This window comes from Mercurialis annua, linkage group LG3 (genome assembly GCF_937616625.2).
Source record: "Mercurialis annua linkage group LG3, ddMerAnnu1.2, whole genome shotgun sequence".
NCBI classification, from domain to species: domain Eukaryota; kingdom Viridiplantae; phylum Streptophyta; class Magnoliopsida; order Malpighiales; family Euphorbiaceae; genus Mercurialis; species Mercurialis annua.
This window is the reverse complement of record NC_065572.1, coordinates 42,442,371-42,452,430: the sequence shown is the minus strand read 5'-3', so window position 1 is coordinate 42,452,430 and position 10,060 is coordinate 42,442,371. Positions and strand designations below refer to the sequence as shown.

Below are 10,060 nucleotides of genomic sequence, written 5' to 3'. Positions count from 1 at the left end.
GTCTTGATAACCTCTTTCTTCTAGTTGCTACTTCAACTATTACTGAATAACTATGCCTATTTTTAAATCTGTTTTTTCCTATCTGTGTTTCAGCAGCTTTCTGCTCTCTTTTTGTTATGTATTTTTCTTGCTATTTCTGCAGTGTTCCTCCCTCTTTTTAGCATATTTTTCTTGGTGTCCTTTTTTGCAATTGGCTGTGCTCCTTATATATAGGAACGGTTATTAACGTCTGATTGGATGCTGAGTGAGGTTCATTTACTTGCAGATTAAGGAGCTAAAGGGAGAGAGGATTAGGTGTTGGCTGGTGTATACAGGAAAGGGGTGTTTCAGGGCTGGAGTAAAACTGTAGCAGGCTTGAAATTGGGTTGGGGCATGAAGAGGATGTGATTATGGATATTGGCCAAGACTTGTTGGGTCCAAAGTTTATTTCTTTGTATTTTAGATTTTTTTTATTCATTATTATATTATTAATTGTAATTTGAAACTGAAATTGATTAAATGACCAATGCATTTTGGCTCACCCTTTTATTTCAAATTTTATTAAATAAGTTTTTTTAAAAAATAAAATAAAAGACAATAAATATGTAAATTAATAAAAAAATAAAATTTTATAAATAATGTGAAAGTAAATCCTAATTGGTAAAGAAATTAAATCGGTCTTTGAAACTCAAATTTAATTGACTAAAAGTTAAATAGTTATATTAATTTTATAATTCAAGCCTGAAAATCGAACGCTTACAGTTTGCCCCCTGCTTTGGAGAAATTTATGAACAATGAAGAACTATGCGATAAAGTTTTTTCTTTTTCTTTGAACGGTTTAATTCATAAATTACGACAAAGCAACGAGTAAGCATGTTAGCATAGATTTTTATAGGAATTATAAAATTAAGAAAAGTAAAGAACATAAGTCTGAATTTAAAATGGGTTTCTAAAGGTTTATGCAACATTTACCCTTTAAAGATGTAAAGTTAGCAAAATTTGAACTACCGAATAGCCAATATTCAGGCTACGCGATACTCAAAGGTTAGTAAATAGCTGATGTGCCAGCCACGAGCAAAAAAAAAATGTTAGTGATAACTGATGTGCTAGCTATGGGAAAGTGAAAAATTAGTTAATAGTTGATGTGCGAGCCATGCAGTTGTGAAGAGTCCGTAAATAGCTGATGTGCCAGCTACATGCATGTTAAGGGAAAGTAAAGAGTTAGTGATGATTTAGTAAATAGCCGGTGCACAGGCTATAAGTTAGTGAAGATTTAAGATAGCCATTGTGTTTGCTACCTAATTCGTAACTATTGCGTAGGTTTTGAATAATGTGGACCGTTGTGTGGGTCAACGAACAAGACCATTGTGTAGGACGAAAATATTATCATGGCCGTTGTGTAGGCTATCCAATTCATAACTGTTGCGTAAGTTACGAGCTTCATAGACCCTTGTGTAGGTCAACGAATATGACCGTTGTGTTGGTCAAAAAGATTTTCATAGCCGTTACGTAAGCTATCCAATTTCATAACCGTTGTGTAAGTTATAAGCTTCGTAGACCATTGCATAGGTCAACAAATATGATCATTATGTTAGTCAAAGAGATTTTTTAGCCGTTACGTAGGCTATCCAATTTCATAACCATTGTGTAAGTTATGAGTACCATTGACTTTTGTATGAGCCGATGAATAAGACCATTAAGTAGGTCATAATATTTCCACATACAGATTTTCCATATTATTTTGTATGATTCGGAATGTTCCAAAAGTAAATCAAAAGATGTCGTGTATATGAATGCCCCTAATTTTTTAGAGACAACATGTATGCATGGATATGTGTGAGTGTAAGAACATTGCCCCCAATAGGTTGTCGTTGATGATTCAAATGATCTTTTATTCAGTTTTTTTTTCTTACTTTTGACAGATTATCTTCACGCCGCATATATCATTTACTTGCCATGAAATCTTTATTGGTAGCTCAAAATAAGAAATGATATAATTCTTTAAAGTAAAACTGCGCGATAATAGATCTTTCAATGTTGTTTCACCTCATTGTCTTGGGCAAAGTTTTTGTATTGATCTTTATCTAAGCCGCCCTTTTGCGGGTTTTCAGCTTAGTCAATTTGTGTGCTCTAATTTTTGCCCGAGTCGCCCTTTGCGGGTTTTCAACTTGACGAGCTGCTCTAATTTTTGCTCGAACCGCCCTTTGCTGGTTTTCGGCTCGATGAGCTTTTGTTTCATTTTATTTTTGTTCACTCTTTTTTTTGCTTGAGCCGCCTACAGAGGTTTTCGACTCAACGGGATTTGCTCTAATTTTTGCTTGAGCCGCCCTCTTTGGGTTTTCAACTCAATGAGCTGCTCTAATTTTTGCTCGAGTCGACCTTTGCGGATTTTCAACTCGACGAGCGTTTATTTTGTTAATTTTTTTCTTTTTATTAATGAGGGAAAATATGCTCAATGATGAAATTTATGATGTAACGGATGACAAAGGAAAAAAAAATCAGGTTTGGCAAGATTTTGAATGAAGTAAGTTTAAATTAGAAATTTGGAGGGGGTGGATATTTCGTGAGGTAAATTTGTTAGGATAGATGAATGTATGAAAATGATTTTTTTTAATTAACTAGACTTGAACTCAATGATTTGAGTGCCTACGTACCTGCTGTGGCAGGATCAAAGTTAGCGTAGTTCGGCAATAGACTTCCAAAATTTATTTTCTATGGTAGGTTGCGAAAGAAATGGACATATTTGTTTTGTGATTAGACTTGAACTCAATGGTTTGAGTGCCTACGTACCTGCTTTTGCAGGATCAAAGTCCACGTAGTTTGACCACTTTGTGGATAGGGTGGGTGACTTATTTGTTCTAAGTCTTCCCTGATTAATGCATAATACAATACTAAATTAAATGCACTCATATTTAAATATCAATTTGATATGTTTATTTCATTTAATAAGGGTACAATGTTTTAGCAATTTGCACAACCTGTTATTAGTTTGCCCATAAGGGTTTTCAAACTAAATATTTTCTCTCAATTCCTAACTTTTGCCTAAGTTGCTGTTGGATGTAGCAGCCTAGCGGGATAAAGCACACTCTCACTTAAACATAGTATTTCTTCAACCTATCCAGGTTGATTGGTTCAGTGAATTCATTGCCTTCCACATATGATAGCTTGACAGCTCCTTTTGAGAGGATCTTTTTGACTAAGTATGGACCTTCCCAGTTAGGTCGAAATTTTCCTCTTGGGTCAAATGGAATTGGTCTCGATTGCTTCAACACCAAATCGCCTGTTTTTATTTTGCTTATTTTGACCTTCTTGTTGAAAGTTCTGGCAATTCGCCTTTGGTACATGTGGTTATTGACTTGCTCGCGTTCTTTTCTCGTCCAATGCAGCCAATTGTTCATATCTTGCTCTAGCCCATTCGTATTCTGGGACTTGAGCCTCCAACACCACCCTAAGTGATTGTAATTCAACCTCAACAGGCAAGACAGCGTCCATTCCATATACTAAGGAGTATGGGGTTGCACCAGTTGACGTGCTTGCTGTTCTTCTGTACCCGTGTAAGGCGTATGGTAATTTCTTTGACCAATCTCTGTATGTCTCCACCATTTTAGCGAGAATCTTTTTAACATTTTTATTCGCCGCTTCCACTGCTCCATTAGCTTGAGGCCTATACAGTGAAGACTTATGGTGCTCGATCCCATTTTTACGCAATAGTTGTTTCACTTCTGCTTGGAATTGTACTCCATTGTCGCTCACAATATGGTGTGGAATCCCATATCTACATATTAAGTGAGTTTCAATGAATTCAGCCATTTGTTTTGGCCCCAATATCTTGTAGGATTCAGCTTCCACCCATCTTGTAAAGTAATCTATGGCAACCACGATGAATTCGTGACCATTTGATGCGGTCGGGTGAATTTTTCCAATAATATCGATTCCCCAAGCAGAGAAGGGCCATGGCGAAGTAAGACAATGCAATTTCGATGGCGGAATATGGCTTAGATCCCCATGAATTTGACAGTTATGGCACCTTCAAACGAAATGGATGCAATCGGCTTCCATCGCCAACCAAAAATATCCTTATCGCATGATTTTACGAGATAATTCCTTACCGTTCATATGAGGTCCACAAACACCCGAATGAACTTCCTCCATAAGTTGTTTGGCTTTTTCTTCATCTATGCACAACAGGTGTAAGTCATGATGACGTTTATATAGTTTTCCATGTAATAAGAAAAATTGTTGAGCCAATTTTTGAATCAAATGTCTATCCTTTGTGGTAGCATCTACTGGATAATGTTTATCTTGCATGAACCTCAAAATATCATGAAACCAAGGCTTTTCATCTTGCGTGATGTCTAATATTCGTGCACCTTGAAAGCATGGAACCTTACTCCTTACCATTACTAGTGGCTCGACAAACAATCTTCCAAGATCGTCCCATAATGAAGCTAATCCAGCTAAAGCATCAGCTATCTGGTTTTCTTCCCTAGGGATATATTTGAATTCAGCTACATCAAAATGTGTCTTGAGAACTTCAGTATATTGGAGATAGGGTTTTAATTTTTCTTCTTTTATTTCCCACTCCTTTCTCACTTGTTTTATTACTAGACTGGAATCTCCAAAAATTTCTGCATGTTTGATTCCTATTGATATCAATGATTCCAATCCAAAAATACAAGCTTCGTATTCAGACATGTTGTTGGTGGCCCAAAAATCTAGCCTTTTGGATAATGGCATCCATTCACCTTCTGGGGAAACCAAAATGACGCCAATACCAGCTCCACTTTTATTTGCAGCACCATCGAAGTACATTTTCCACTTTCCAATATCTATTAGTCTAATGTCTTCATCTGGGAAGGAAAAGTTAATTACTTCACTATCATCTACTGGATTTTGTGCTAGGAAGTCAGCCACAGCTCTCCCCTTAATTACCTTCTTGGGTATGTATTGTATATCAAATTCCGACAGTAGAAGTAACCACCTCCCAAGCTTTCCTATCAGGGATGGAGTTCTGTATAAATATCGCATGGGATCAATTTTTGACAACACATCAATTTGGTAATTCATAAAATAGTGTCTTAATTTTTTAGTGAGCCACACCATTGCCAGACACATTTTCTCCATCATTGTATATCTTTATTCATTTTCACTTAGTTTTTTACTGAGATAGTATACGGCATGCTCCACATATCCCACGTCTTCTTGTGCTAGCATAGCTCCCATTGCTTGATCCTCTATAGAAAGATACAATGTCAAAGGTTTTCGTGATTTGGGAGGCTTTAGGATCAGAGGATTAGACAAATAGTCTTTGATCTTATAGAATGCTTCTTGACACTGTTTTGTCCATATCATTGGCTGATTCTTTCTTAGCAATTTGAAAATTGGACCACACACGGTTGTTAATTTGGCTATAAATCTGCTGATATATTGCAATCTTCCTAGAAATCCTCTAACCTCAGTTTCCGTCTTTGGGGCCGGCATTTCTTTTATAGCTTTTTCTTTATCGGGATCAATCTTTATTCCTCTTTGGCTCACCACATATCCCAGTAATTTACAAGATCCCACACCAAAAATACACTTTTTGGGATTTAGTCTAAGGTTGTATTTGATAACCCTATCTAAAAACTTTTCAAGGGCTTCAAAGTATTCCTCTTCAGACTTTGCTTTTACTACCATATCATCGACATAAATCTCCACTTCTTTATGCATCATATCATGAAATAGAGTCGTCACAGCCCGTTGGTAAGTGGCTCCTGCATTCTTTAATCCAAACGGCATAACTTTGTAGCAAAATGTTGCCCATTCAGTAATGAATGATGTCTTGGCTTTATGGATTTGGGCAGTTAGTATTTGATTGTAACCTGAAAAACCATCACAGCAAGCGTACCACAATATTTCTGCAGCTGAGTCAACCAGAACATCAATGTGAGGCAATGGAAAATCATCCTTTGGAGAGGCTTTATTGAGGTCCCTATAATCCACACACATCCTAACTTTTCCATTCTTTTTAGGTACCGGAACAATATTGGCTAGCCACTCTGGATAATCGATCACTTCAAGAAAACCTTCTTTTATTTGTTTTTCTACTTCATTTTTAACTTTTTGTGCCCATTCTGGTTTCATACGCCTAAGCTTTTATTTGACTGGTTTAACATGGTCATGTGTTGGAATGTAATGTTGAGCAATATCTCGATCTATTCCTGTCATATCTTCATAAGTCCATGCAAAAGCTATTTCTTTTTCTTTTAAAATTCTCTCATGTCTCTCTCTAAATTTAGGAGTGCAATTGCCACCTAAGAGTATTTCCCTAGGATTTTCAATTGTACCCAAATTAAATGAAATGTGTTCCATAGAATTGATATGAAATATGCTATGCAAATAATCTAATGCGCAAATGCTTCCATCAGGAAAAACATCAAACAAATAAACGAAGTTTGCGTTTATTGCATTAAACTTGAAAAGGAATACATCATTGTCATCCATTACATCAGAAAGAAAAACATCATCCTCTAAATCAAGAGGCTTGAACTTATTCATAATGCAGTCCTCCATGGAGATGGTCCCAACTTCATCTTGGATCTCGAGAGCATGGTCTAGACCAATTAACATCTTGTTAATATTCCACTTTTTCTTGGTGCAAACATCCTTGACCGCATCGTTGAAGATTTCCCATCCGGGACACTCCTTTCGCGGTATCATGTTTGCATAATTTTTTCCAGTTCCTTCTTTCACGAATATGCCTTTCTCAGTTTGCATCGCACTTTTGTGAGCATTTCTTTGGTCATAACCGAGTTCATCCTTAATGTTTTGTCCTCAAAAATCAGGAATTGTGGGAATGCCTTGCTGATTCTTGCCTAATCCAAGGCTAGGGAAGAATTTCATATTCTTCATCATCATGGCAACTTGTGGGTCCATATAGTCTTCATATATCCCACCAACCAAATTAAAACCAGTGATTGGAGGGATTTCTGCTCCTAAATCCACTTTCGAGCATACTGTATCTTCCTCAGCCGAGATGGTAATAACTTCATCATTAAATGGAAATTTAATTTTCTGATGAAGGGTGGAAGGAATCCCTCCTAGAGCATGAAACCATGGTCGCCCAAGCAATAATGCGTAGCTGATTGGTATATCCACCACCATAAACTCCACTACAGATTCAATGGGTCTTACTTTAATGACTGTCTTGAAGGTTCCTTCTACTTGTCTCCTAGACTCATCATATCCCCTTATGATTAACTCTGTTTTCTGTAAGTCATCTTTGGTCATTCCCAACTTTGGCAGTACTTTCAATGGACATACATTTAATGCTGAACTATCATCCACCATGACTCTAGGAACGATTCTCCCTTTTGTTTCCACTTGAATGTGCAAAGCTCGAGTGTGATTTCTACCTTCAGATGTAAGGTCTTTATCAGAAAAGGTTACATCTTTGCTTTCTTTTACTAAGTGGACCATGTCTTGCAGAGTAGAGTTGACATCTATCTTCATACTTGCAAGTGCTTCGAACATTGTATCTCTTTGAGTCTTAGACGCGACCAACAAATCCCATACAGTAGCATTTGCTTTAGTGTGTCTTAGTTGTCTCAACACTGAATCTTCCTCATACTCTTTTGTTGTATCTCCCGCAAGCTCTTTTTCTTTGCCTTTTTCTTCGTTATAGAAGCGGCCACTACGAGTGATTGGTTTCAAAGTTTCAGTCCATAAATCTTCAATTTGTTCCAAACATTCAAATTATGGTGATATATTTTCACACTCATTTTCTAACGTTTCCCAAAAATCAGAAGGTACAAGATATCCAGAATCAGGTGTTCCTCTAACCATGTTAACAACTAGATTTTGATCATCTTTCATAATTTGAAAAGATGGCTTCTTTCCATGTTGGTCCTTGTTTGGAGAGCACCACCTCCTTTTAAAAGCCTCATATGCTTCATCCCGACCAATTACGGACATCGGAAGGGGTTTATATGGTGTGACTCTAATGGAGCTTAAGATGGTCTTCTCGTTCGTGACATCAGTTGAGAGCATATAAATGCCCGGCACAGCCTGATGATTTCCATTATTGTTATTTTGGTGGTTGGGCAAAGGATTGTGTCTAGTTGAAGGTCTGTTTGGGTCATCGGGGTTAGGAATCTTGCCAGAATCGATGAGATCCTGTAAGGCGTCTCGAAGCTTGTAACAGGTGTTTGTGTCATGTCCGATTTGTTGGTGGTACAAACATTTCAAGTTTGGATTGAAACTTGGTGACACTTTGGGTGGTAAAGGTTTCAGGTCTAAGAGTTTAATGAGATTCCTCTTTTTAAGATCCTCAAAGACTTTTGACATGGGAAGCTTAAAGTTAGAGTACCTTCGAGATGGATTGTTTAGTGCTTTTACATCAGAAAATATTGGATGAGGTGTTTGGATTTGAGGTAATATTCACTACTAAAAAACACTGTTTTAGCGACGGATTTTAGTGACGGACTCTAAATCCGTCGCTAAAACAGTAATTTTGCGACGGATTTTGCGACATAATTTCAATTGGTCGTTATTGTGCTTAGAGGTAAGGCGGGAATGATCCCGCCAAATTGGCGACGGATTATCCGTCACTAATCCGTCGCCAATTTGGCGGGCTTTGGAGGGAAAATATTTTCAGCCAAAATTAGCGACGGATTTTAACATCCGTCGCTAATGTTGGCTGATTTAGAAACGAATCGTTTCATTTGTTGATTTAGCGACGGATATTGTCATCCGTCGCTAAATATTTGCGACAGATGCTTTAGTCCGTCGCTAAATCAACAGATGAAACGAATCGTTTCATTTAGTTCTAATTTAGCGATGGAAAATCCGTCGCTAAATTAGAACTATATCTTCTCCAGCAGAGCCCTTTCTTTTCCATTTTCTTTCTTTTATAACAAAACTGTTCCCGCCGCCGCACCCCTCCTCTCTGCAAATTCTGACCGCCGCCGGCGCTCCCCTCCACTCCTCTTCCTATTTTCACGTTGGGTCATCAGTGGGTTCGTTTCCCTCCTTTTGTTGGCGTTTTTTGTGCGTTTTTTTGGCTGCCCTCCACTGCTGTCCGCTGCCGTCCGCCCACTGCCACCACCATTGCCGACGCCGATCTCCCGTGCTGCTCCTCCGATTAGTAATTGTTTTTCTTTATTTAATATGTTAATTGCTGGATTCTAAATTAGTTTATCTAATTATTAAATTAGATTTGATTATATATTAGATAATAAACTAGGTTAGTGGATTGTAAAATTAGATTATTAGGTTAATCTAATTAGATTTTAGATAATTTAATTAGGTTAATTCAGTTTATTAGATTATTATTTAATGTAGGTTAAATTAATTTAAAATTATGTTAGTTAATTAGTGTAATTACAATTAGGGTTTATATTAATTAGAATAAATATAATTGTTAATATAATTTTAGTTTAAATAATATATATATATATATATATATATTAATTGATAGTATTTAGGTTAATTGTTAGGTTAAATTAGATTAAATGTAGTTAATTTGTATTAATTTATTAAATATTTTATAATTGTGTAATTAGTATTAATTGTAAGCATTTTTATTAATTGTTAGATAAATTAGATTATTAATTAGTTAATTGTTTTAGTTTAATTTAAATGATATCAGTTCATTAATTTATTAGATGATATTAGTTAAATGGTGTAATTAACGTATTAAATGTTAATTCCAGTGTAATTGTATTGTGGTTTTGGTTTGCACGTTTTGTAAATTGCTTGCAGGACTTCCCTGAAAAATGGGTGATGCTCATTTTTAGGGGAAGTGCTGCCCAATTTTTTTTAGAAAATGAATGTTTTTATTAATTATATAATAACATAATAGTGAAACTGATTGCGTGATAGGTTTGCTAGCTTTTGTTGGTTGCATCGGTCCGATATTCCACATCGATTATTTTTAACTTTTGCGGTTCTGCTCTGCAACAAGTAAGTACTGTTATTATTTCAATTTTTGTTTTAATTTATAATCAGTTAATTTATAAGCTGTTTAAACCTAAAATGACCTCGATTTTATTCCCACCGAATAAAATCGTAAACCTAGCCGTAGAGTTCCCGTCCCGTGTGT

At 36.3% G+C, this 10,060-nt stretch overlaps 1 protein-coding gene across 1 annotated transcript; it reads right to left on the bottom strand.

Annotated features, from left to right (window-relative positions):
* Positions 1-3,327: 3,327 nt before the first annotated feature.
* LOC126672551 (uncharacterized) lies at positions 3,328-5,103 on the bottom strand. Its single transcript, XM_050366506.1, has 2 exons — positions 4,166-5,103; positions 3,328-4,006 (listed from the first exon to the last, which is right to left on the bottom strand). The coding sequence occupies exons 1-2, from the start codon at positions 5,101-5,103 to the stop codon at positions 3,328-3,330; spliced, it is 1,617 nt and encodes a 538-aa protein (XP_050222463.1).
* Between the last annotated feature and the right edge of the window lie 4,957 nt (positions 5,104-10,060).